This window comes from Corylus avellana, chromosome 8 (genome assembly GCF_965113065.1).
Source record: "Corylus avellana chromosome 8, dhCorAvel1.hap1.2, whole genome shotgun sequence".
Taxonomy (NCBI): domain Eukaryota; kingdom Viridiplantae; phylum Streptophyta; class Magnoliopsida; order Fagales; family Betulaceae; genus Corylus; species Corylus avellana.
This window is the reverse complement of record NC_142497.1, coordinates 9,278,270-9,304,742: the sequence shown is the minus strand read 5'-3', so window position 1 is coordinate 9,304,742 and position 26,473 is coordinate 9,278,270. Positions and strand designations below refer to the sequence as shown.

Sequence of the window (26,473 nt, the reverse complement as noted above, 5' to 3'; positions counted from 1 at the left end):
TGCCTAAAAATAGCCTAAATGAAAATCTACAATTTTAAAAAATCGTAATGGATCTTGATCCTGCTAGGAATCAGTCAATAAGTTCTCCGTAGTTTACTCATATTCTCCTACAAATTTAATAGATTAATTATTAGATTTGTGAGGTCTATTATTAACTTACGTAAAATTTACATAAGTCAACAACTTTAATAATTAATTTATAAAATAAAACATATCAAATATAAAAAAATATTGACTCGTAACAATTCTCGGTCCAACAAAATTAATGTCCAACTGGAAATGTGAAAGCAAATATTGCAACAGGGTTAGGTGGTTGTTAAATTTATATTAATTTCAGCCCAAAAAGTTGGCAAACCCTCTTTCCCACTCAACTCTCTCTCTCTCGTTACTCCCACGACTACTTTCTCTCTTCACACACTCTCTAATAACTTTTGCTTTCTTCCAAACTTTCTTCTACCCCAAACACACATCACACAAGAAATTCCCATGGCCGCCACCAGAGTCGCCGCCATGGTTGCAGCCGCCATATTCTTCTCCACATTTTACAGCGCGTCAACGCAGGCACCGGCGCCGTCTGTGACGGCGGAGGCACCGGCGCCGTCGGCGCTGGCGGGGTGCTCGGATATTCTGCTGAACTTGTCGGGGTGCCTGACGTATGTGGAGGAAGGAAGCAATTTGACAAAGCCGGAAAAGGATTGCTGCCCGGCTCTGGCGGGGCTGGTGGAGAGCAACCCCGTCTGCCTCTGCGTGCTTCTTGAGCCCAACGCTACTCAAAGCTATGGGATCTCCATTGATTCGAAAAAGGCTCTCAAGCTTCCTTCCGTTTGCGGCGTTCAAACACCCCCCGCCACCGCTTGCTCAGGTACTCTCCAGTGCTCCCTTATTCTTGCAAATTATTATTATTCCCTTATTTTTCGTTGTCTTAAAATTAATTGCCCAACTCACAGAAAAAAAATAATAATAATAAATTTATTGACTGCCCATGAAAGTTTAAGGGTTGCTATTTGTACTTCTCTACAATTTTTTTTTTAAAAAAATAATTATTAAAATTCAATTTCTCTGAGTCCTACAAATTTAACAAATTAATTAATTTTTTTTTTTTAAGTTATATAGAAAAAGACAGAAAATAATTTTTAGACTTTCTCGTACTTTTTGTCTTTTTCCACGGCCATTTGATTTTACTATTATATATATATATAAAAAGGCTATTTTTTTATAAAAAAATATATATTTTTTTCTTTATAAAAATGGTCATTATTATGAAAAAAAAAAAGACAATTTTATTTTTTTTTAAAAAAAAAGAAACAAATAGAAAAAAGACCACATTAAGATGTAATCACTTAAGAAATTTTTTTATTTTTTATTTTATTTTTTAAAAAAAATGTCCCCATAAAAGAAAAGTTGAACAAAAATTGTGCCAAAAAATTGTACCTTTATTATTTCTCATATAAAAATAATTAAAATAGAGGATATTAATAGAAAGAAATAAACAAAAGTTGGTGATTAAAATTTGAGAAATGTTAGGTATTCTTCTAGTGTTTTCCTGGTATCTTTTCAACTATGATATGGCTTTTAAAATCACCAATAGATTGAAAGTCAATAATGATGATATCAAATTCAACGATAATTTTAAAAGTCACATCACAGTTAAAAGGACACCAAGAGAATACTAAAAAAACACTTTAAAATTTAAAACCATCCAATCACTTTCTTAACAACCTAGTACTTTGTTAATTGGATTACAATTTAGAGACAGATTATATATATATATATATATATATATATATATATAAGAAAAAGTTGACAATAAGAAAACAAAACTTTTGTTTTTTCTCTTTAAATAATTAAGCAGATAGAATTTTCTCTCTCTCTCTCTATCTTTTTTTTTGTTTTTTCCTCCTCATTAATGTTATTAACTACCTTGACCGTTCCCTGTCATAATGGTACCACCGGTCAGCTATTATAACACTCTATACCGTTGGTCCACTTCCCTTGGTATTAAGGGAATAAAAGTAGGTCGTCAATTTTTTTAATGAGATTTTCTCCCGTTGATTTTAACATAAAAATATTTATTTAATTATATTTAACGGGTTTTTTATTTTTATTTTTAAATAAAAAAATAAAAATACACATTAAATATGACTAACCGAATACGATTTGAACCAGGAAGATCCCGTTTCGGCTCAATGAGCCTTTAAATTCACCATTATTATTCTGCCTAATTGAATCATAATGCACGGGAAAACCAGGGCGCCAGCTTTCCTGGTTTTGGAAATGGATGGTGTCATTAATGGGTGTCTGTACTTTTGGGTCACCGGGGTATTTATGGCCATTGAACATTCTCCTCCCTTTCACTCTCCTAATCACATGCTTGGTATGGGCCAACAAGAAATCAAACAAAACGGTGTATTTTGTGCAATATACGTTCCTTATTTATTTATTTATTATTATTATTATTATTATTATTTTTATAAAATAGCATTTGATCCCCCATTGTACAGAAAATGATATTTTCTATTTTATTTGAATCGTAGAGAAAAAAAAAAAAAAATCCATTTAGTGCATTCACAAGAACGAACTTGTTCAAAAAATTTGCTCCCAAAAGAAAAAGACAATATAGTACCCACTCTAAAATGGAAAGGATCCATATATATATATATATATTCTTTTTTTGAAGGAAAAAATGATCAATTTCTCTAAAACAGATCTTCTTTATTTCAAATAAAATGGAAAGTATCAATTTAGTACATTTAAGAGGGCAAACTTGTCCAAAAAATTTGCCCATAAAAAAATAAGGATAATATTACCCTCCTAAATGCACTAAGTAGATACTCTCCGTTTCAAATTTGAAATGGGGAGGATCCTTTTCCCATTTCTCTATGGTACCGCTCTAAAATAGCATTTAATGTCCAACATAGGTAGGACATCTAATTTTTTTAAAGTAATTTATGTATATCGTTAAATATATCAATTTTAAATTTTGACAAAAATTTATATACTTTTTTAAATTATCATTGGACTGGGATAATGTCCTCCAAAACTATCAAAAAATTGACAATATTCTCCAAGGTTAGCAAAAAAAATAAAAATAAAAAGGATCAATTTTTTTCAAAAAGACAAAAATTCCCTAATAAATTTGAAAAAAAAAATTAAGGAAAAAATTAGTCATAGTTTTTTTTTTTTTTTTTGAACTTTTTTAATTTTATTAATAGTATTTTTGTTATTAAGACGATGACATTATCAATTAGGTAGTAATTTGAGAAAAGTATATGAATTTTTTCCTTAAATATTTATCATAAAATATATACGGTCAATTTCATTTAAAGTTGAGAGAATTTTATTTCATGTGGACTCTCCTCGTCTAACCCTTCTTTTATTTATTTTTATTTTTTGTACTATATAGTTGGACTCCATGTTGTATAAATGGTTTTATTTAATTTTACTTTTCATTTTATTTATATATGTATTTTCTATTTTCTGGCTAAATTTTTTTTGACTTGGCTATGTCACTTTATATCTGTTTTTTTATGAGTTCAATCCCTCAAAATTAATTTTTTACCCTAATTGATTTTTCCTTTTTAGTTGTGTCACTCTTAATTTTAAAATCTTGATTCTGCCCCTGTACACGTGGCCTCTCATTTTCATTATGATATATTGATTTTTTTTTTTTTTTTTTTTTTGGTGCAGCATTCGGAGTCCCTGTCCCAGGCCCAATAGGAGCTCCAACGGGGAGTGAGGGGCCTTCTATCTCACCAGGTAAATCCTTCCTCTTTAAACTTTTTTTTTTTTTTTTTTTTTTCTTATTCTTTTTTTTTTCTTTTTTCTTTTTTTTTTTCTCAAAAAAAAAAAATTATTCTTTATTTTATTTTTTTGAGTTCCATTTCTATTGAGGGTTTTCATGTTAGAACAATAATTATAGATATGCCAGAAAATTAAAATATAAACAAACAATTTCATATATCAGAAATACTTGCCCAAGTAATTGAATCAAGTTTATTGTAAAATAATACTAGCAACAAGGTCTTCCTCTCTGCCCATCACGGACTTCTAACCCTAATAAGGTTACATGTCTATATATCATATTTACCACATTCAATAGAAATTCAATTCCTACTCGGCTAAGGTATATAAAACCCAACAACTCAGTCATCACTTGATAACATTTGGACTTGTCATTTTAGGCTGCACATATTATAACAATCCTTGCAAAAACTTATGATGCTCGGTTGGCGTTTTGGTGTCAAATCTTTCCTAATTGGGCCTTTATCATTTATGATTAGGCATTTGGATTGGCCAAATCAGACCATTTAAAGAGAAATCATTTCGTCGCCGATATCTAGTTTAGTTTATTTATTTTTATTTTTTTTAGTTTAGTTTAGTTTTTGGTTTTTCTTTAATTTCTTTTTTTTTTTTCTTAAGTGTTTTTACGTGACTTGATTTCTATTCAAATAGACGGATTTCATAGACGGATAATGTTTTTTGCCATGTCAAATACATTGTGGGGGTCTTTCGTCATCTTTTAAACATTCGGCGCCAAAACGCAAATGTGTTGATACTTCAAGGTGTAAAATGTATTTTCCCTATATGTATATGTTATCACATAATGAATAAGATCGAGTTCATATGTTGTAGGGAATATATAACGAATATAGGGAAAATATGAAGACAAAAATAAGAATAAGAATAAGACTTTTTTTTTTTTTTGAAAAATATGGAACTTCCATTGATGAAATTTCATGAGTATAAAGCTATGAAGGTTACAAAGTTATAAAAATGACTTCAAGCTTTCGCTAACTCATGTACAATTACATTTAATGAACATATTTACTTTATGCAAACTAGATTTAAAACATGGGTAGTTCAATTACAAAACAAAAATAGAAAAATAATTATAAACTAAAAATTCGGCTGTGAGAGTTAAGCCCCTACACCGATCTACTCTATCCTCAACCCGAAGGCTAGGACAATATTTTTACAACGTATTTTGTCCCCTTTCTTAGTGCCAAGGGATTTGATAAAAATACAATGAAGCCCAAAATATTATTATAGAATAGTACTTTCATAGAGAATTTTTCATATGACTTAACGAAATAAGTTAATGAAATCTCTTTTGTAACTTTCAAATTCTTAAATAAAATATATTTCACAAATATTTGAAATACTTAAAATACCTATTTTATTTATTTATATTAAATCAATCTAACATATGTTAATATATGCTTTTGCTTTCAGCGATTGAAGAAGCAACGGCGCCATCAGTGACGGGGGAGGCACCGGCGCCGTCGGCGTTGGCGGGGTGCTCAGATATTCTGCTGAACTTGACGGGGTGCCTGACGTATGTTGAAGCCGGAAGCAATTTGACAAAGCCGGAAAAGGATTGCTGCCCGGCGCTGGCGGGGCTGGTGGAGAGCAACCCTGTCTGCCTATGCTTGCTTCTTGAGCCCAACGCTACTCAAGGCTATGGGATCTCCATTGATTCCAAAAAGGCTCTCAAGCTTCCTTCCGTTTGCGGCGTTCAAACACCCCCCGCCACCGCTTGCTCAGGTACTCTCCACTCCCTTATTCTTGCAAATTATTATTATCCCCTTATTTTTGGTTGTCTTAAATTTAATTGCCCAACCGACAAAGTTTCTTCCAAACTAGGTTGAAAGAATTTTCTTCAACCTAATTTATAAATATGACATATGTCATATGAATACGTGATATTCACATGTTTTTTTAGTAGTAAGAATAAAATTGGAATAAATTTTAAGACAAAGTTTTCTTCCAAATTGGGTTGAAGGATTTCCTTCAACCTAATTTATAAAAGTGACAGTTCAAAAAAAAAAAAAATTATAAAAGTGACATTTGTCCCTTGAACATATGAGATGTACATGAGTTTTTAATAGTAGGGACACAGTTAGAATAAATTTTATTAGAAACTCATGTGTATCTCACATGTTATTAAAAAAATGGACACATGTCACTTTTACAGACTAGGTTAAAGGAAATTTCTCCAACCTAGTTTGGAGGAAAATTCTGTCATAAATTTTATTAAAAACTCATGTGCATAGTACATATTATTAAAAAAATTGACATATGTCACTTTTATAGAGTAGGTTAAAGGAAATTTCTCCGACCCAATTTGAAAATAAACTTTGTCCCTAGTTTTATATTCACCCCAAATTTTTTAAACTTTTTTTAGGAGTTCAACCACTCAAAATTAATTAATTAATTATTTTTCTTTTTTTTCTGTGCTTTACAGCTTTCGGAGTCCCTGTCCCAGGCCCTATAGGAGCTCCAACGGGGAGTGAGGGGTCATCAGGTAAATCCTTCCTCTTTAAACTTTTTTATTCTTTATTTTTTTGAGTTCCATTTCTATTGATGGACGTTTTAACCAGGGTTTTCATGTTAGAACAATAATAGATATGCTAGAAAATTAGAATATAAACAAATAACAATTTCATATGTCATAAATATTTGCGGAAGTAATTGAATTCCTTTCCCTTTCACAGACATGTAAAAAAAAAACAAAAAGTTTATTATAGAATAATACTAGCAACGTGGTCTTCCTCAACACCAATCACATACTCCTAATCCTAATAAGATTACATCCCTACATACAAGGATGGAACTAGGAGGTGGCCGGTGTAGGTCATGGCCCCAACACAAGGAAAAAAAAAACAAATTATTATAATTTTTTTTTTTTTTCCTCCTATTAGCTCCTACCTACTAAAATTTTTAGTCCTTAGCCCTTGGCTTTCTACCCGTATCAAAGTTGACTCCGTCCCTGCCTACATATTGTTTACCATATTTGGTAAAAATTCAATTCTTACTTGATAAAGGTGTATAAAACCCATCAACTCAATGATCACTTGATAACATTTGGGCCTGTCATTCTAGGCTACTTCTAACCCATTTTAGCAAACTAAATCTCCCAATCGATGTAAGTCCGATTAAGAAAATATTGTAACATTCCATTCAAACGCTTACGATGGCCGATTGGCAACATTTCGGTGTCAAAAGTTTTCTAATTGGGCCTTTTATCATTTACGATTAGGCATTGGGATTGGTCAAATCAGATCATTTAATGAGAAATCATTTCGTGGCCGACATTTAATAGTATATATATATATATATATGTTAATATGGTTTTGCTTTCAATGGCCTGGCCTCTCATGCATATGTAAAAATTACAGGAGCTCAAGCACCAGAAGGAGTGGCACCCACGCCTGGAAACAGTGTCAGTGAAGCTTCAAGCATTGTAGGGTCTGGTCTCCCAATAACGGTTGGCTTAGTGATTGCATTTCTTCCAACATTCTTCTGATTATATATTTTCTCATTCAATTTCATATTCAGATGTTGTAATCAGACCATTTTATTTAAGAAACACAAATGTTGTAACACTCGGTCCTTTTCCTATTAGCCAATAATATTGATTTTGTGAAATGTGGATGTAGCAAATTAATATTTTGGGTTGTAAAAAATATATAATAAAAATAGAATAAACCAACCACATAACACGAGCAGTGAAGTGATGATTAAGAAGAAATTCACTAAATATAAAATAGTGATTAAGAAAAAACCATTAAAATCCAAAATTCCAATATGCCTAAGCCTCACACTATTATCAAATTATTTTGTTTGTGAAAGTACCCACCTTGGACTTAACTCAAGCACTACTTGGGCCTAGTGTGACTGTGAAGCATTAAATCTTTAGAAGGAGTACTTATTTTTATAGCCTTCAAATTTCCTTTTTCTTATTGGACAAAAAAAATATTGTATTGCCTATTTATCTAATTATTATTTGTCAATAAATATTAATTACTTATACAAGAAGGAAAATACTTTCCTTTTACATTAACTCAAAATAAGTATTCGAAATTTGAGACAACTTTCTATAGGAACTTATTATTCTTTGGTGATTTTTAGTTGAGGGACTAACCGGTAATCGGAAACTGGCAAATCATTTCGGAAAGTGGTTGAAAATTAGGGCTGGCAATTTTGACACGACCCGCGAACCCGACACGAACACGAACACGACACGAAAAAATAGGTATCGGGTTTGGGCTAATCGGGTTCGAGTCGTAATCGGGTCTACCCGATTAAGACCCGAAAATTTCGTGTATGGCGGGTCGACCTGCTAGACACGATTACTGTGCGGGTCAACCCGTCAGACCCGCACAGTATCCGGGTTGGCGGGTCGACCCGCCAAACCCTGATTTTTTTTTTTTCTCTTTTTTTCTGCCTTGCGTGAGGAGTCAGACGACTCACGTTTACTAACTTGCTAACTTACAGACTTACAGACTTTTTTTTTATTTTTTTTTTTATAAGTACAGACTTTAAGACTTACTTTACCATTTTCAGCCTTTGGGGACAAGGAAGCCTACTTCAAGAAATAAGTTAATACATAATTATCAACAAAAGAGAAAGCCAACAAGAAAATTGTGATTTTCATTGTTTAAATTAATTTTTTAACACTTTTGTTACATGTGGGACTAAATAATAAGTGGACTATTTTAATAAATGAACTTACTTGTTTTAACTTTTAACTTTTAAGTTTACGTAAAATTATGAGTTTAGTAATTTCTTTTGGAGAACAATTTGTCAATTACAGTCACTTTCCAATATATTTTTTTTTTTTCTTATCCTTTATTAAAGCCTTTAATCTCTTGGAACTCAATTTTTTGCATTGACTATATTGATGTATTATTGTATTAGTATTATTATTACAATTTTGAATTTTATTTTATTTTTATAGTTTAGGGTAATCGGGTCATGTCGGGTCGTATCTACCCGATTAGACCCGGTTATTTTAAACGAGTAAAACGGGTCGTGTCGGGTTACCCGGCTATTTTCGTGTCATAATCTTGTCAAACCCGATTTCCCGTTTAGCTAAACGGGTCGTGTCTGGGTATAGGCTAATCGTGTAACGGATACCCGCGGGTCGTAATCGGGTTGTGTCAGGTACCCATTTTGCCACCCCTATTGAAAATAATAGGTACTGGTTTTTGAAAATGTCTAAGGCATTTATAACCACTAACTGGGTATATATATTAAAAAAAAAAAAAGCTTAGAGAATTTAATAATGGAGTTCGATAGAATTTCAACAACAAATAAAAAAGAGAAATATTATCTCTAAGAGGAGTATCTCACTCAATAAATATAATTAGTCATTTATCTATTGATTTCTAAATTGTTACAAAAGAACACTTGAGTATACTAACAAAAAACTATAATCTTAATTTGACTGATTTTGGGCTGAGCCCACTATTGAATTACTTCAAATACGAATAACTTCAAATAAAACTGATGACCTAATTATATCAAGAGCAATTTTTTTTTTTTTTTTTTTCCCTCTTGCATCAATTTTATATCTAATGGCTCAGATAGTAAAACAATTTTTTATTTTTGTTTTGCCGGATTTGAATTTATTTAAGGGAAATGTTAGACATTTTTCTAGTGTTCTTCTGGTATCCTTCCAATTATAATGTAGCTTTTAAAATTATTAATAGATTAAAAGTTAATAATGATAATCTCAAATTCAACGATAATTTTAAAAGTCACATCACAGTTAGAAGAACACCAGAAAAACACTAGAAGAATACTTAGTATTTTCTTTTATTTAATTGTTAATAATTTGAACAGAAAATATAAAAAGCCTCACATATCTGTTTAAATAAATAAATTTTAGATTTTCTGATTATTTATCGGAACAAATAATTGTTATAAATCTTAGGTGGTAAGGACATCGGACTTAGGAATTTCGGTCGGGTCAAAATCCTGGGTTGGCTCCATATCCATCTTCCCAAGCCTGAGAAGACTTCCGGTGGCCAGAATAGCCCGAGAATTGATATCATGCATCGACCGCGCGTGAAGACTCCTGCACGCCGCCCACGCCGCATCAAACACCTCCGTCTTCTCTCTCGCCCCCATAATGCAATGACCCAGAATTCTCAGCGCTGGCGTCAGTAACTCCCATGGCAAAGGAATCCTCCCCTCCTTCCCCATCCTCTCCGTCTCTTCGCCGTCGTTTTCCTCGTACACGTGTCCGGACCAAACAACGCAAAACTCGCAGAAATCAATCTTCGACCCGACCGGCATCTGAGATATCTTGCTGTAATACAACTCCAGCGCCACCCCAACGATCCGAGCCCGTTTCGTGGACCGGACGGTTCCGTGAGGCTCCAATGTCGGGGAAAGAACCGCCAGGTTGAGCTCCGTGGCGTTGTTTTTAATGGGTGCTTTGGATTCGTGGTAGACGCTCGGATGCGACAAGTCGGGGACGTTCACGGTTATGGGCTGGCCGGCGCGTGAGGTGGTCTCGTGCGCGTAGATGGCGAGGAGGACGGCCTCGAAGCCGGCGAGGGGTTTCCGGAGGGTGACGCGGGAGAGGTAGACACCGGCGATGATGGGGAGGAAGCGGAGGGCGACGAGCTGGAGGTCCGGGTCGCCGGATTGGAAGGTGTCGTAAAGCCAGCGACAGAGGTTGTTTTCGCCGGCGCCGGAGTTGGGGTGGCGGAGGAGGGAGGAGATTTGGGCAGCGACTTCGGGGTCGTGGAGGAGAGAGAAAGCGGAGGAGAGGGAAGGAGGAGGGGTTGAGGGGAGGATGGAGGAGAGTGATTGGATGGCAGATTGGGTTTTGGAGGGGGAATCGGACGGTGGAGATGTGGAGTGTGTGGATTCTGATGTGTCGGTACCGGTGCCGGCGCCGTCGGGGCTGGTGGTGGGGGTGTCGTCGGACATTGAAAGAGAGGGAATAGGAAAAACTGAAAGGAAAACGGGTTTAGTTGATAAATAGGGAAGGAGGTTAAATGAAAGTGAATACCGGAGGGAGATAATTGAGGAGGAAATGTAGGATCATTCTTTATTTGGCCATTGCCTTCTCATTTTAAAATAATTTTATTTATTTATTATTATTATTATTTTTAAGATGACTATTTCTACATTTTCTATCAATCTCTCTCTCTTTTTTATTTTATTTTTTATTTCATCAGGATAAAAATAAATATGAAATAAATATGGGAGATGAAAAAATAACATTTTGTAAGGGACAAAGTTTTCCTCCAAACTGGGCAGGAGGAATTTCCTTCAACCTACTCTATGAAAGTGACATGTGTCCATTGAACATGTGCATCAGTAGGGACAAAGTTGAAATAACTTTAATTTATTTATTTATTTTTTTTTTAGAAAGAAATAACTTTTATTAAAAACTCATGTACATCTCACATGTTAATAAAAAAATAGACACGTGTCACTTTTATAGACTAAGTTGAAGAAAATTCCTCTTTGAAGGAAAACTTTATCATTTTTTAAATGTTTTTTCAATTTGTTCACACATTAATATGTAATTAAAAAGTATTGAAAGTTTAGGGAAAGTAAATTTATCCTTTCTAACCACCAAATAATTTGCAATGCTTCCTTAACTTTTAAATTTGTGTAATGTCCATAAAAACTACCAATGAGTTGTTAATGTCACCTTTTTGAGAAAAATGACAAAATACCCATAATAAAAAAATTAAATAAAAAATTAAATAGACATGAAAAAGACAATAATAATAATAATAATAATAAAGTGAAAGATTGAAGAAAAATGTTGTTTTTTTTTAAAAAAAAAAAAAAAATGATTGGGCAACAAATGAATATTGCAACTCATGTGGTAGATTAGGGACAGATTGCAAATTACTTGCTAGTTAGAGGGAGATAAATGTACTTTTTCTTATAAAAAAAAAAAAAAAAAATTAGTAGTTGACATGTGTAGTTGTAAAAAAGTTATAGATATAATATTATTCATAAGGAAATAATAGGATGTCAAATATATAGTTCACGTTTAATATTTTTGTTGTTGTTTATAAGAATTTCTATTATTTCAATAGATTGAATAAGTCCTATATAAGAGATAAAAGTACCAACAACAACAAAATGTATATATAAAAAACTTCATGCTTATCGGCACAAAATAAACGATGCAACTTTTTCAATAAAATCACTTCAAATTAATAATCTTGCTCAGTAAGTACAATACTTTGAAAAAGGAAAAAAGAAAAAAAAAATAATAATTTACACTTTATGAAAAGTACATACAATATCATTTACTGTTCAAATATAACCAAAATCACTAATTTATACAAAATGTCAGAGATCTTTATCTTTACTAATTTGTGATGAATGTTTCTCATGGAGAAGAAACCCGGCTTTGTGTTTTTCATGGAAACAAAAACCAAGAAAACAAGAATGGAAGGAATAAGAGTGAAATTAGGGTTTGAAGGCATGTTCGTTGTGGACTCGGTGGGTAGAAGTATCGGACTAGCATTACTATGGAGGGAAGAGAAAACACTGGAAATCTCGAACTTCTCACGTCGTCATATAAATACTATTGTCAAGTTGCCAGACTCAAGCGCCCCATGGAAGTTAACTGGCTTTTATGATCATCCGAACTAAGCACAAAGGAAAGAATATATCTTGGGCTTTACAAAATCATCTCAAGTCTTTTCCTCCGGGTCCCTGGCTGTGTTTCAGAGACTTTGATGAGATTGTAGCCCAAGCAGAAAAATCAGTTGCAGTCCTACGCAAGGAAGGCCAGATGGAGCAATTTCGGGTTGTATTGGAATCTTGAAATCTCAGTGATCTGGGCTACAAAGGTTCAAAATTCACATGGAGCAATTATAGGAGCGATGGCAACTTCACCAGGACCGGGTGGTGGCGAATTGAACCATGAATGGTACAGGATGCACTAGGAGGTGATTCTCTATGTGCTGGCTGCAAGATCATCTAACCATAAGCCCCTACGAGTTAATTTCTCTGAGGAACTTGAAACACGAGTCTCTTACAAGAGGGGGTTCAAGTTCGAAGCTAGTTGGCTCTTGGATGACGAGTATAACCAAATTATACAAGACGCATGGGCTGTAGGGGAGGGTGGTGCTACTTCAATGAATACAACCCAACAAAAATTATCCAATTGCCAAGTGGACCTGACCAGATGGAGTCAAAAGAAGTATGTGAATGCCGAAAAATTATTAAAGAGAAAAACAAAGGAACTCGAAGTACTATAGAGCAATGAAGGGCCGGAAAACATAGAGGCTATCAAACGATTACAATGGGAGATTGAACTCATACTGGAACACGAAGATGTACACTTGAAATAGCGTGGCAAACAAAATTGGTGCTAATTCCATGCATGGGCCACCCACAGGAGAAAAATCAACCACATCAGGAAGATCAAGGTAGGGAATGGAGAAAACCAAAGGAGGTCAATCAAGCCTTCATTAAATTCTATAAAACCCTATTCACGGCAAGTGAGGTTGCAGGTGTGGAGAACTGTTTGGAAGGCTAGCTTGGAGGCTCGCGTCTCAGAGGGGATGAATGCTAATTTGCTGAGAGAATTCGCTATGGCGGAGATTGAAATAGCCTTGATCCAAATGCATATGTTGAAGTCCCTGGGTCCGGATGGCTTCTCACCAAGCTTCTACCAACGTTCATATGCGACAGGTGATGCTGGATTTTCTGAATAATGGTATTTTTGATACTTTTAAATTAAGTCCAATTAAAGAAAGGAGTAGAACCACCGACGTGTATATATATATATATATATATATATTTGACTATTAAGTGCTAAAATATTCATATTTTAGTCCTTAATTAATTTATATTTGTTAATTCCTTAGTTTTGTTAGTTTGTGCTATTTTATTTCCTTTTTGTATTTTCTTTGTTTTATAGGTCATGGAAGAAAAGAAAGCGTTTCCGAAAAAGTTCCAAGCTTAAAGGGCAAATTGGAAAGATCTAAAAGGTTTAGTTAAGTTTAACCAAATAAAAGAAATAATTAAATTGAAATTTCTCAAATTAAAGTCAAAATCGGATTGGATTCAAATTTGGATTATGCATATGTCTCGGTATTTTGACCATAACTTTTAGTTCAAATATCATATTGAGGTGATTCAAGCGGCATTGGAAAGCTTACTCAAAATTCTACAAATAATTGTGAAATATAATTTTACTAATTCGGACTGAAGCTATGCCAAAATCACTCCACAATATAGGAACGCAATTCTGGACGAATCCTATTCTGATTTGGACTTGGGTTTTCTTTATCCTCATTGGACTATGACTTAAATCCACGAATTTCCTAGGATTACTAGGGCTTCTAGGTCTCTTCTAAGCCCTATAAATAAACCTCTAAGCCTCACAATTCAATATATAATTTCAAGGAGACAACTTTGGGGAGAGGAATTGGAGGCTACTTCAAGGAGTCATTTTTGGTTATTTCTTTCCCTTTTCTTTTCTTTTATTTTAATTATGTATAACTAACTTTTTAGGAGGACTAGATTGAAACCTTAATTATGTTTATTTAATATTTCAATATTGGCGCCTTTGTGATAATCATATTGTGTTGCTTAACTTGATTAATTTATGTTTTCTTGAATTCCTCATATGTATGTGATTGACCATTATATGCATGTAGTATGGATTAGTTAATTAAATCAATTTGGATAATCGAGTCCTCGGTTTAATAAGAGTAACAAAAGAAATTCATACCGGGTTCTTGGGTTAATTAACATGAGGAACCGGGAGTAGATACCCATGCCCTAGGCCTCATGTGTTTGTCGATTTTCACAGATTTATGCTTTCTTAAAGAACAACTTAGTAGACACCCAAGCTAAATCCTTTAAGAAAAAAAAAAGAATTAGAGTAGACACACATGCCTAATTCGTTGTTTAGGAAAATTAATAGCTTAAGGAGTAGATATCCATACCCTTAGATTGACCAACATTAAGTATTCATAATATGATTAGATAATTGACATATTGTTATATTATCTAAGTATGATTAGTAGTGGATATCAAAGCCCTACCTCTAGCTTTTCATTTATCTCTATATCTTTTTATTTCTTTTTCACAATATCAATTTAGTGACAATTTGATATTTTTATCAATTCTAAAACAAAATCAACAATCCTCGTGGGATCGATCTTGTACTTGCTGCACTATATTATCGTTTGATCTTGTGCACTTGCGAGTAAAATGTACTAAATATTATCTATTAATTTAGATAGTATTTGGCACAACATTGACGACCAAGGCCTCAATTAATCTCCTGAATCTAAATTTTGAGGATGGGGATAAAGTTGAAACCCAAAGAAATACAACTTCTCATCGAAAAGCTTTACAAGAAAGCAAGCGGAGAATCAAAAAGCAACATCCCTGAATGCAACTTATACGGCGAGAAAGAGCCGTGGCAAATATGGGAGGAGGCAATATTAGCATCGGCATGCATGCAAGGTGGTGGCGCCCCCGCCGCCGCCAAGTTAATGAACCAAAAAGAAGTTTGCATCTTTACAAAGGTGAAGAAGAAGACCCTCAACAGCTCACGTATCGACCGGACGGTGGGAACCGGCGCTTGGAAAGGAGAGGACACCGGCGTCACGATTTATGGTAACGCGACTACTAATGAAGGAACGACTATGGAGCTTGTTGGAATCAGAAAAAGGTTTCGGTATGAGAGTAAGACGGTCCATCACGGCCGTTGGATCATGTACGAGTATGCCCTTCAACCCTCCACGCTCACCCATGCAAAAGTAAATATTCATTAACCAATTTTATTTATTTTTTTCTTTTATTCTTTTGTAAATTTTTGTTTCAAAAGTTGGTTTCTATCATACAGTTTTCTTTCAAACTAGGTTCGAGGAACTTCCTTCAACCCCGTCTATAAAAATGACATGTGTCCTATTTTAATAATATGTGGCATGCACATGAGTTTTTAATATTATTTATTCCAACTTTGTCCATACTATTAAAAAAGATGCGCATCTCACATGTTCAAATGACAACTCTGTCTATTTCTAAATTATGTGTTACCATCCCATGAGTTTGTGACATATTTCTTAAAATAATAAATGACGCATCATTTAGAAACCAATTTTTGAAAATAAAATTTAGAATGTGTAGTATTTCCCTATTGCTTTTAGAGCACTCATGAACAAAGTATAATTTCAGTTAACTTCAATGTTCTTATTTATGGTTTGTGACTTGCATGCAGTTTCAAAATTACGTGCTTTGTCGGATGAAGAAGATGGAGGGATCAGAAAAGAAGAGGAAACCAGAAGAAGAAGAAGAAGAAAGGCTAGATCAGATCCGAACACTGAACCATATTGGACATCATGATGATGATGAGGAGGAGAACACGAGGTTGACCAATATTGGACATGATGATGGCTGTCATATATTTATTGACTTGTCTGACTCTGATGAACAAACTGTCGACAATATTATTGAAACTAGTACATCGGTATCGGTGGATGAGAAACAATCCAACGATTCATTGGAATCGAACTTTGACGACCATACAGACTGGACAAAAGCATTCGCTGTGGAGTTAACGGAAGGTCAGTCACACCTTCTGCAGGAGCCAGCGATTGAGATGTTGCCCAATACTGCCTATTTTCTTGATAATTCTATTAATTCCCAATTTTTATAAAAATGATAGGTTTTCTTTTTTTCTTCTTTTGGTCTGTAAATCAATGAAAGACAGTATCAAAGTTTTTATTATTATTATTATTATTATTATTTAGGACATTGGCATTTTTTTATCAGGACACTTGTTAGTCGGACAAAATTGTGACGGAGGTACTAAATCGGTTTTATTGAGAGACAATATCAAAGTCCCTGGCAATAATATATATCTCCTTTTATTTGTTTTAACGAGATGATGATTTAATGACATGCACTTCCACAACACTTTGTGTTCAACAATATTTACGTACAAACACTTGACTATCAATAGAATTACAACTCTTTTATACTTCTGCACTTGTAATCACTTGCTGATACATATAAGCAAGTTGTAAAAGAATTGTAAGTGTTTAATTACGTACTCTAATATTAATAGATTGCCCTTAGGCATGCATGAAAATAATTAAATGGAAAGGAAAGACAAAATTAAAAACTAAAATCACCCCAATAAACTTTGGGCCCAAAAAAATAAAAAAAAGAAGTTGCGTGGAAGAAACTGATAGGAGTAAGGGCATTAACAATCAAATACCTTTTCCTATATGAATCTATTGTTAATGCCCTTACTCCTATCAGTTTCTTCCACGCAACTTCTTTTTTTATTTTTTTGGGCCCAAAGTTTATTGGGGTGATTTTAGTTTTTAATTTTATATATATATATATATATATATATATATATATCAGCTTTTTGTCATAAGATGGGAGTTTGATGGGTTTAAGTGTTATAGTTGGTAGTTCATGGGGGAAAGTGTCAATATGCTATAGTTCATGGGAGCAAAAGGTAATTACCCTTATTCTTAATTTGTTTTTATTAATTACTTGGTACGCTGATGTGGCGCGGGCTAATTGGGCAAAAAGCTTAAATTAAGTCCAAGTAAAGAAAGGAGTAGAACCACCTATATATATATATATATATATATATATATATATATATAGTTGACTGTTAAGTGCCAAAATATTCATATTTTAGCCCTTAACTTATATTTGTTAATTCCTTAGTTTTGTTAGTTTGTGTTATTTTATTTCTTTTTTGTATTTTCTTTGTTTTATAGGTCATGGAAGAAAAGAAAACGTTTCCAGAAAAGTTCCAAGCTTAAAGGGCAAATTGGGAAGACCTAAAAGATTTGGTTAAGTTTAACCAAATAAAGGAAATGATTAAACCGAAATTTCTCAAATTGAAGTCAAAATCGGATTGGATTCAAATTTGGATTCTGCCAATGTCTCGGTATTTTGATCATAACTTTCAGCTCAAATATCCGATTGAGGTGATTCAAGCAACATTGGAAAGATAACTCAAAATGATACAAATTATTGTGAAATATAATTTTCCTAATTCGGAACGACACTATGCCAAAATCAGCCCCGTAATACAGGAACGTAATTCTGGACGAATTCAGACGCAAGAATTTGGGGGGTAACTGTTGGAGAGAAAAATAGCCCGCCAGATGTGAGGCGAGGGCCCTCGCGAAGTAGGTCGTGCTGAGCCCTCCTCGCCTAGCAGACGTGTCTCGAGGGACCCACAGCATAGCCAGACCATCCCCATGCCAGCACAAGGACGTTCGTACGAGGAGGATGTTCGACCTGACAGGCGCACGTTCCTACACCACCAAACAAAAGATTTCGACCATCCCTTGTAGGATACTATACTGTGTACACATATGTAAAACGTACGGTGGTCAGATATGTGCATGTATATATGTAAAATGTGCATCCTAAATGAAAGGGAAGAATTCTTTGAAAAACCGAGCTCTGGTTCTGGTCATCTTCCTCTCTTCTTCTACTACGATTCTACTCTAAAAGATATTTTCCCAATTGCAAATAGAACCCGGTGTTCTCCATCACCTTAAATAGTCCAAGTTCTTCGGGTGACCGAAAACTGTGTTAACAATATTCAATTTAATTCAGCTTCCCAAACATGTTTTCTAATTTTATTTTATATTCTCTAAGCCACGTAAACATAATTTAAAAAACAAATTTATCGGTATTAACAATTTTCAATTCAGTAAAAACTAATAGAAAACAATACAAAAATAAAATAAAATAAAAATCTCACACCAAACAAGTTCAAAGTATTTAGCGAAAATGTAAAAAGAAAAAGAAAAAAAGTTGTTTCCTTATTTTTCTTTGTAAGACACGCAATGTGGATACACATGTCGCCTTCTTACCTCACCACCCAGACGGAGCCGTACGAGACCCATGATCCGACGAACCACAATTAATCTCCATTTAAATTTTAAAAAATTAAAATCCTACGGTTAGGACCATTTTATGACGTCCACCGAACCGTAGATTATTGGGCCCTCCCAAACCCACCTCTTGGACCATAAGCAACACTTTCTTCCTCCCCAAACGCAGATTCTTCTCAATTTTCCTACTCTACCAGTCCCTGGAAAATCCCCGACGCAAAGCATAACTCTCTGATTCATCTATCTTTCTTGGAAGGCTAATTTTTATAGTCTTCGAGGTACCTTTGAAACTTAATATTTCGCTGATTTCGGAATTTTCTGTCTAATTTTTATAGTTTATTTCTTTCACTTACTAATTTCCTGGGTCTTAAGTTTGTCCTCATTAATTCTCAATTAATTTCTTTGAATTTGCTGCTTTTTCATTTTATTATTATTATTATTTTTCCTATTAAGTATCTCAGATCTTCGATATTGTCTTTTTGCTTAGTTTTCAATTGTTCCAAATATATAGGGTTGACTTCTAGGGTTTCTTTACCGTTGATTAGTTTTTAGTAATTGGGTTGTTTGTTAGGCTTGTGGGTTTTCCTCCATTTTTTTTCAGATTAAGATTTTTGGGTCAAAATTATTTCTGGGTTTTGGCCTGTGGGGGATTGAGTTTTCAACCATTGAATTCAGGTTTTTCTGGGGTCAGATTTTTTTTTTTATGGCATTTGAATGCCAAAAGGGTACGGGGGTTTCTAAGAAGCTAGTGGATTGTGTAGAGAATTCTTGTGAAGAACAAGTTGAATTTAGTCAGTTCAATTCCGAACAGAAAACCCAAACAACTGCAATTTTAGATCTCACATCCAAGAAAGGCAGTGTAACCTCTGCCAATTCGAAACACTTGTTGGCTAATGATGTTTTGCCCAATTTGCGTCTAACAATTACCGACCTTCCTCCGGCACTGCTATCTGAAATCTTTAACAGCCTTGATCCGAAAGAGCTTGGTATAGTCTCATGTGTCTCGGCAAGTCTCCATAGGGTTGCGTCTGATCACCATGTCTGGAAAAAATTCTATTGTGAGAGGTGGGGACTTCCAACAGTTCTAACACCTCTGGGTTCGGGGTATTCAGATGAGAAGTCATGGAAGGATTTGTTTGTGGAGAGGGAGTTTAGGAGTAGGACTTTTATGGGGCGTTATAGCATGGATGTTCTGTATGGTCACACTGAGGCAGTTCGCACTGTTTTCCTTCTGGCCTCTGCAAAGCTCATATTCACTTCGGGGTATGACTCGGTTGTCCGAATGTGGAACATGGAAGAAGGTTTGTCGATTGCGTCTTCGCCACCGCTTGGTTGCACTGTCCGTGCAGTTGCAGCGGATACAAAATTATTGGTTGCTGGTGGTACCGATGGATTTATCCACGGTTGGAGGGCAGTGGAGGGGCTTCAATACTTGTTTGACCTTAGGGGTTCTCGGAGCAAGAACACAGAGTTCCGACTATGGGAGCATGAGGGACCGATAACTTCTCTTGCTTTGGATCTTACAAGGATATATAGTGGTTCATGGGACATGACTGTTCGCGTATGGGATCGTTTTTCATTGAAGTGCTTAAAGGTTTTGAGGCATAGTGATTGGGTATGGGGACTTGTTCCTCATGATACAACAGTTGCTAGCACATCGGGTTCAGATGTATATGTTTGGGATTCTGGCAGTGGGACTTTGATGACCATTATTCATAATGCTCATGTTGGTAATACTTACTCTCTGGCGCGAAGCCACACTGGGAATTTTCTTTTCACTGGTGGAGAAGATGGTGCAATACACATGTTTGAGATTTCAAGTCATTGCGCTGAGACTAATTTTTTTCAGGTTGCTACATGGATTCCCCATACGGGTCCTGTGCATTCCCTTGCATTTGAGTTTCCATGGCTTGTTTCAGCTTCTAGTGATGGAAAGCTGTCACTAATTGATGTAAGAAAGCTGCTAAGGACTAACAGAAGTGCTTCAGGCACACGTGTTTCCAGGGCAAAGCATGCAGACCGGAATAGTGTGGAGCCGCCACAGAGGATGTTACATGGGCATGGGAGCAATCTGTTCTCAGTTGACATTGGTGCTGATCGTATAGTATGTGGAGGGGAAGAAGGTACTGTTAGGATCTGGAACTTCTCGCAAGCATTGGAAATTGAGCAGAGGATTCAAGCTCTAAAAGGAATACGGTTGGAGAACAGGATGAGGCGGCGCAGGAACCAATTAGAGAGGAACAGTAAAGGTGGTTGGACTGATCAATGTTCAGTTGCAGCCAAGAAGAACCCAATTAATGGTGACAGGAGTGTTGCTTGGCACAGTAAGCATAGGATGAGCAGCAAGCTGAAGGCATAGCCAGCACTGATAACAAGCATTGTTTGCTTCTAGGCACCACTGCCCTTTTACTCTTTGGGTATCTAATATCGATGTAGTTTACAATTTATGGTCTCATTATAGTTTTATCGCTACATATTTGGATTGTAACCGCAGTGTTCATTTAGTAGCAGGTCTTGGATGCCATTGTTCTATTATGTTGGTTGCTTTGCTTTACTTAAATCATCGTTTCCATTCTTCTGTGTGTGAGTCCAATATGTGGCCCAAATCCCATGGTTTCATTCTGATGAACAGTCCTCATGCCAATGTCATGCATGTGTGTGCGTGTGGCCGAAGGTATCCATTCTGCTTGACATTCGTTGAATATTCTGAGTATGCATACATGTGTTAATGTCATAATGTGAATCGCAGATTCTCCAATATTTGGCCCAAAGTTTGCATTGTGTTTTGACAGTCATGGAATTTTTGCGAAATACGTCAATACATATAAAGTGTGTTTTGCGAAAGAGTAATACTAGGTATCATCTTTTTATTCTCTTAAAAAATTTCTAAAGCTGATATGGCTTTCAAAATTACTATTAGATTAAAATTCAAGTATGATTTATCTAAAATTTAATGATGATTTTAAAAGTCACATCAACTTTAAAAGGATTTTAAGAAGATAAAAAGATGGTACCTAGCATTATTCTTTGCAAAATATGTCAAAACACACAAGTGTGTAAAGACTTACGACTCATGTTTTGATCATTAAACTAGGCCAAAACTAAAAACCTAACATAACCCTATTTGAGCATTTCTTCCGGTCGGATATTCAAAAGATCTTTCCGAATGCGTAAAACTGAACCTTTAATCAAAATGTTTTGAACACTGCATTAACCAACATAAAATCTAACAGTTTAATGCACATCTTTCACCAATGTCAAAAATCTACAATAAAGAGCATTCAATATTCAGTACAAAATATTTGTAGGGAAAGTATGCTATAGATATATAAATAAGGAAAAATTTCACTTATACCCCCGAAGTATAAATGGTTTTGTAATCATGCGCTTGAAGTTTAAAAATTTACAATATTAGTATCTTATGTTTTACCCCCTTTTAATTTTACTCATTCCCCCACCCCAAAATTTTTTAAAAAAATATATATAAAATATAAAATGAGTAGGCTTGATTGAGCTTAAGGGGTTATCCCATTCCCATGCACCCGCACTCGTTTATAAAAGAGTCAAAAGACCATCTCCCCGGGTCTGCTGCCTCCAGCAAGAAAGAGAGAGCGCAGTTGGATCCAAGAAAGCAAGCACTAAAGAGATCAAACCAAAACAGAGAAAAGAGAAGAGGCCAAGAATCAAAGAACAAGATGATCGCAATGTCGAAACAAAATCCGCAGAGTTTCAATGCAATCGCAAAGAAGCTGGAAAACAGAGCACCGCCGCCAAAAGGATTAATGGGCGCCCTCGTTCATCTTCTGGTTGCTGTCATGCTCATGGGGGCCATCGGTGTTGTAAATGGGAAACACCTAGAAACAGAAACTCCATTGGACGAAAAGGCTTCCAATGCGACGGCGCTCTACATATTGGGGGACTCCTCTGTTGATTGCAGAGACAACTCTCTGTTCTACCCTCTTCTCCACCGTAATCTTTCTTTGTATCCTTGCAATGGCTCCGATTCAAACCTTCTTCCCCATCTTCTTGGTACCACTTTTTCTTCTCTGTTTCATCATTAATTTCTCTCTTTACATACATTTCCAGCTATCTTGAAATTATCTTGGTTCCAACCCGCAAGATTTTCTCTCCTCTGTTTTAATGGTGCAGCTGAGAAGATGGGTTTGCAAAACATCCCACCATTCTACAATCAAAACGGGTCGATTGAAGAGCTTCTACTTGGCCTCAACTTCGGCTCAGCGGAAGCAACAATCATGAACCCCAGCAGCCGGAGCCACCAGTCTCTGAACCAACAACTCCGGCAAGTTTTCGAGACCCTGCAGCTGCTGCAGCTGCAGCTCGGCGAGTCCGGCGCCGAGCGCTTCGTCAGATCCTCTGCGGTCTACCTCTCACTGGGGAAAGATGACTACATCGATCTCTTCCTCCGCAACTCCTCTGGCGTGATGCTCAAGTTTAGCAGCCAAGAATTCGCTCGCATCTTGGTGAACCAGATGGTGCATGTTATAAGGAATCTTTACAACGCAAATTTCAGGAAGATAATATGCGTGGGAATATTGCCGCTGGGGTGCGCGCCTCGAACAGTGTGGGAGTGGCGTAATGCCAGCGCCGGTGAAGACGACGGCCTGCGGTGTGTTAAGGAGATCAATGAGATGGTTTTGGAGTACAATAGAATGCTGGATGACCAGATTGTGGAGCTCAATTCCAAGTTGCTCGATGTGCAGATTGTCTTCTGCGATGTGTATCAAGGAATTATGAAGATCCTAGCCAATCCAAGACTCTACGGTATCAATCTTTTCTTCCAAAAATTCATTTCTTGGTACCATATTGCTACATTTTCTGATGGATGAATAATAAAAACCCCATTTAGGGTAGCAATTCGTGTTCGAATGTTGGATTCGGAACGAAATATAGGTATAAAACTACGTAAATTAACCCTAACCTAACCCAAAAAGTCAAACTCTCAACTCAAATTTGCTAATTTCATGTTCGGGTTTGCTGATAGTGTCAAAAAATTGTCAACCCTTATGTCACGTATTGGGTTCTAGTCGTGTCAAAAATATTCAACTCATTTAATTAAACAGGTCATATTTAGATCAACTTTAACTCGACCTATTTAATTAAATAAGTCGAACCCATCAACTCAAATCTACTAATTTCATATTGGGTTCGTATCGGGTTTGTGGATAGTGTCAAAAATTTTCAATTCTTATGTCACGTGTCGGGTTCCAATCGTGTCAAAAATATTCAACTCATTTAATTAAACGGGTCAATTTAGAACAATTCAAACTCGACTAATTTAATTAAATAAGTCAAACTCTCAACTCAAATCCGCTAATTTCATGTTGGGTTCGTATCAGGTTTGCGGGTGATGTCAAAAATTTTCAATTCTTATATCATGTGTCGGGTTCCAGTCGTGTCAAAAATATTCAACCCATTTAATTAAACGGGTCATATTTAGATCAACTCTAACTCAACCCATTTAATTAAATAAGTCAAACTCTCAACTCAAATCCTCTAATTTTATGTTGGGTTCGTATAGAGTTCGCGGGTAGTGTCAAAAATTGTCAATCCTTATGTCACGTATCAAGTTCATTTAATTAAACGGATCATATTTATCGACTCTAATCTACTAATTTTGTGTCGAGTTCTTTGATCATTTCAAAAATTGGCCACAATAATAATAATTGGCATCATGTTGCTTATTTTATTTTATGATGCTTTCCTTTAGGATCTATCAAAATCTTGTTTAGAGAAGTTATCATACCTATATACGTGTGTGACAAACGCAGGATTCGAGGATCGGAGCAGCGCTTGCTGCGGGGTTGGATTGTACGGTGCGATGATCGGGTGTCTGTCACCGGAGATGGCGTGCAACCAAGCTTCAACATATGTGTGGTGGGACTTGTACAACCCTACACCGGCAGTTTACTCCTTGCTTGTCGATTCTGCCTGGTCCGGCCGGCCATTCTATGGCATGTGCCGTCCGACTACCATCCAGGAATTACTCGCCACTTAATTCATTCATCAACCACCACCTTTTTTCTTCTTCAAATTTTGCATTTTTTTTTTGGTGCATGGTTTAGCTGCCATTGTTATTGGAAGTTTGTAATGTTGATTTTGAGTAAATAGCAAGTTACTGTTCCCTTTTTTAGCTTCAACCAATCTTTTAAAACGCTTGAATTTAATTAATGAAATTGGGGCAACTTTTCCAAGAGTATGTTTGGAATTGCGTTTAAAAAATAAAGCTTTTAAGTCAAAAAGAGCTTTTGCGCATAAGCTTTATTTTAAAACTTTTATCAAAAGTACATTTTCGCTATTTTTAGGCTTTTTGGTCTCTTAAAAGACGAATACTTTTTTCTTCAAATAAACCTTTTGAGTGTTAAAAACACTTTTAGATCTCTCAAACCCAGTCCCAAACAGACCCTAAGTAACATTTGGCTAGTAAATTGACTCTCTATTTTAACTAAAAAAAAAAAAAAAATCACATTTCTTTATTTTTTCTACTTACTTTTACACAGTATTTACATCCACTTCAATATTCTATTTAAAAAAAATCAAGGATTTCTTTACAAATAAAAATGGTAAGCACCAATCACGCTAATCAAATATTTTGGCAATTTAATAAGCCAAATTAGAGTATTTTAAACTCATTTTAAACATTTTGATTAGCCAAAATACTATACACATTCTCACTTTCACACTCTTAATTGCATATTTCCTAATATGATACTAAAGTAAAAATCACTATTATAAATATATATTTCTTAAGGAAAATCATTCTTATCTCATTAATAGAAGAATCAAGAACATTAAAACTCTTACAATCATAGAACATAACGTTCTGAAAGATCCTAACTGAAGCTAAAAGATCAAAGTTGTAACTAAAAGATTACACATCAAAGATGTCAAACATCCGCTAACCTATAACTAATCTTTAGTTGGAATAACAGATCTGGGCTAGGCAAACACAAACTAATGCATAGGTAGCTCTTATTCCTCGACCCTGGGATCAAAAGGACCCCATGCCGACACACATCCTCCTGAACCCGAAAGTCAGGATATCGTTCACATCCACAACCTCAGGGGTCTGGACCAAAATAACAAGCGAGGAGATCAAGAAAGAAGACATGACCTTATTACAAGTAACAAGAAAAACAAGAAAAATAAAGGGAAAATCAAAGCAATACAACTAAAAATTTAAAAATATGAGCACACTAGGCAGATGACAGTAGCCGAAAGAAAAGCCAAAATCACTATTATATTGAAAATTCAATCTAATAGTAATTTTTAATATCATCATAAATATTACATAGTTAAAAGTTGGTAGCATTTCTCTTTCTCAAATAATATTTGGATTGTTTTAACCGCTAATGAGATAATGAGAGTGCCACTTCATCATTTTGACGCCGGATAGAAGAAGAATCTTCTTGATTTCGTTTGAAATCTAGAGAAATTGGTAAATTATTTTTTAAAAAATTTTTAATTTTTTGATATGTCTGTATGAGAAGGGGAGAAATATTTGAACTAGTGATCTGTGCTTTATTAAGTATGGTTTCAATTGATTGAACTACCATGATAATTGGTTAATTATTCTAAGAGAGCAAAATTGTTAAAAAAACAAAATACTAATAATAATTTTATCTTTCTTGAATCGACAAATTGACTCTCACCATTTCTCATTTGAAAGATCCTTTGCCCTGGTTTCCAAAAAAAAAAAAAAAGTACTCTATGATGAATCCCATTATGCGGCTGCCTTAGTGTAGGACATATATTAAAAAATAATAATAAAAAAAAAATTATTGTTA

General features: G+C 35.1%; 4 protein-coding genes across 4 annotated transcripts; 3 read left to right on the top strand and 1 right to left on the bottom strand.

Moving 5' to 3' along the window:
• Nucleotides 1–372: 372 nt before the first annotated feature.
• On the top strand, nt 373–7,428 carry LOC132163369 (uncharacterized). Its single transcript, XM_059573632.2, has 5 exons — nt 373–862; nt 3,688–3,756; nt 5,233–5,544; nt 6,245–6,304; nt 7,179–7,428. The coding sequence occupies exons 1-5, from the start codon at nt 487–489 to the stop codon at nt 7,304–7,306; spliced, it is 945 nt and encodes a 314-aa protein (XP_059429615.2). The 5' UTR covers nt 373–486; the 3' UTR covers nt 7,307–7,428.
• A 2,286-nt stretch (nt 7,429–9,714) lies between these two features.
• On the bottom strand, nt 9,715–10,725 carry LOC132162882 (hyccin). Its single transcript, XM_059573101.2, has one exon. It carries the CDS (start codon nt 10,723–10,725, stop codon nt 9,715–9,717), a length of 1,011 nt encoding a protein of 336 aa, XP_059429084.2.
• Nucleotides 10,726–18,795: 8,070 nt separating this feature from the next.
• FBX2 (F-box protein 2) lies at nt 18,796–21,255 on the top strand. Its single transcript, XM_059575103.2, has one exon. The coding sequence runs from the start codon at nt 19,372–19,374 to the stop codon at nt 21,025–21,027; it is 1,656 nt and encodes a 551-aa protein (XP_059431086.2). The 5' UTR covers nt 18,796–19,371; the 3' UTR covers nt 21,028–21,255.
• A 1,117-nt stretch (nt 21,256–22,372) lies between these two features.
• LOC132162880 (GDSL esterase/lipase At1g71250-like) lies at nt 22,373–24,684 on the top strand. The gene is made up of 3 exons (XM_059573098.2): nt 22,373–22,697; nt 22,818–23,450; nt 24,458–24,684. Exons 1-3 carry the CDS (start codon nt 22,373–22,375, stop codon nt 24,682–24,684), a joined length of 1,185 nt encoding a protein of 394 aa, XP_059429081.2.
• The last annotated feature ends 1,789 nt before the right edge of the window (nt 24,685–26,473 follow it).

Excerpts from the sequence above, each read along its gene's own strand:
- LOC132162880 (XM_059573098.2), top strand. The coding sequence starts at position 22,373 with ATGTCGAAACAAAATCCGCAGAGTTTCAATGCAATCGCAAAGAAGCTG. Across the intron at positions 22,698-22,817 it reads CCTTCTTCCCCATCTTCTTG|CTGAGAAGATGGGTTTGCAA; the intron begins GTACCACTTTTT and ends TTAATGGTGCAG. Across the intron at positions 23,451-24,457 it reads AGCCAATCCAAGACTCTACG|GATTCGAGGATCGGAGCAGC; the intron begins GTATCAATCTTT and ends TGACAAACGCAG.
- LOC132162882 (XM_059573101.2), bottom strand. The coding sequence starts at position 10,725 with ATGTCCGACGACACCCCCACCACCAGCCCCGACGGCGCCGGCACCGGT.
- LOC132163369 (XM_059573632.2), top strand. The coding sequence starts at position 487 with ATGGCCGCCACCAGAGTCGCCGCCATGGTTGCAGCCGCCATATTCTTC. Across the intron at positions 863-3,687 it reads CCCCGCCACCGCTTGCTCAG|CATTCGGAGTCCCTGTCCCA; the intron begins GTACTCTCCAGT and ends TTTTTGGTGCAG. Across the intron at positions 3,757-5,232 it reads GGGGCCTTCTATCTCACCAG|CGATTGAAGAAGCAACGGCG; the intron begins GTAAATCCTTCC and ends TTTTGCTTTCAG.
- FBX2 (XM_059575103.2), top strand. The coding sequence starts at position 19,372 with ATGGCATTTGAATGCCAAAAGGGTACGGGGGTTTCTAAGAAGCTAGTG.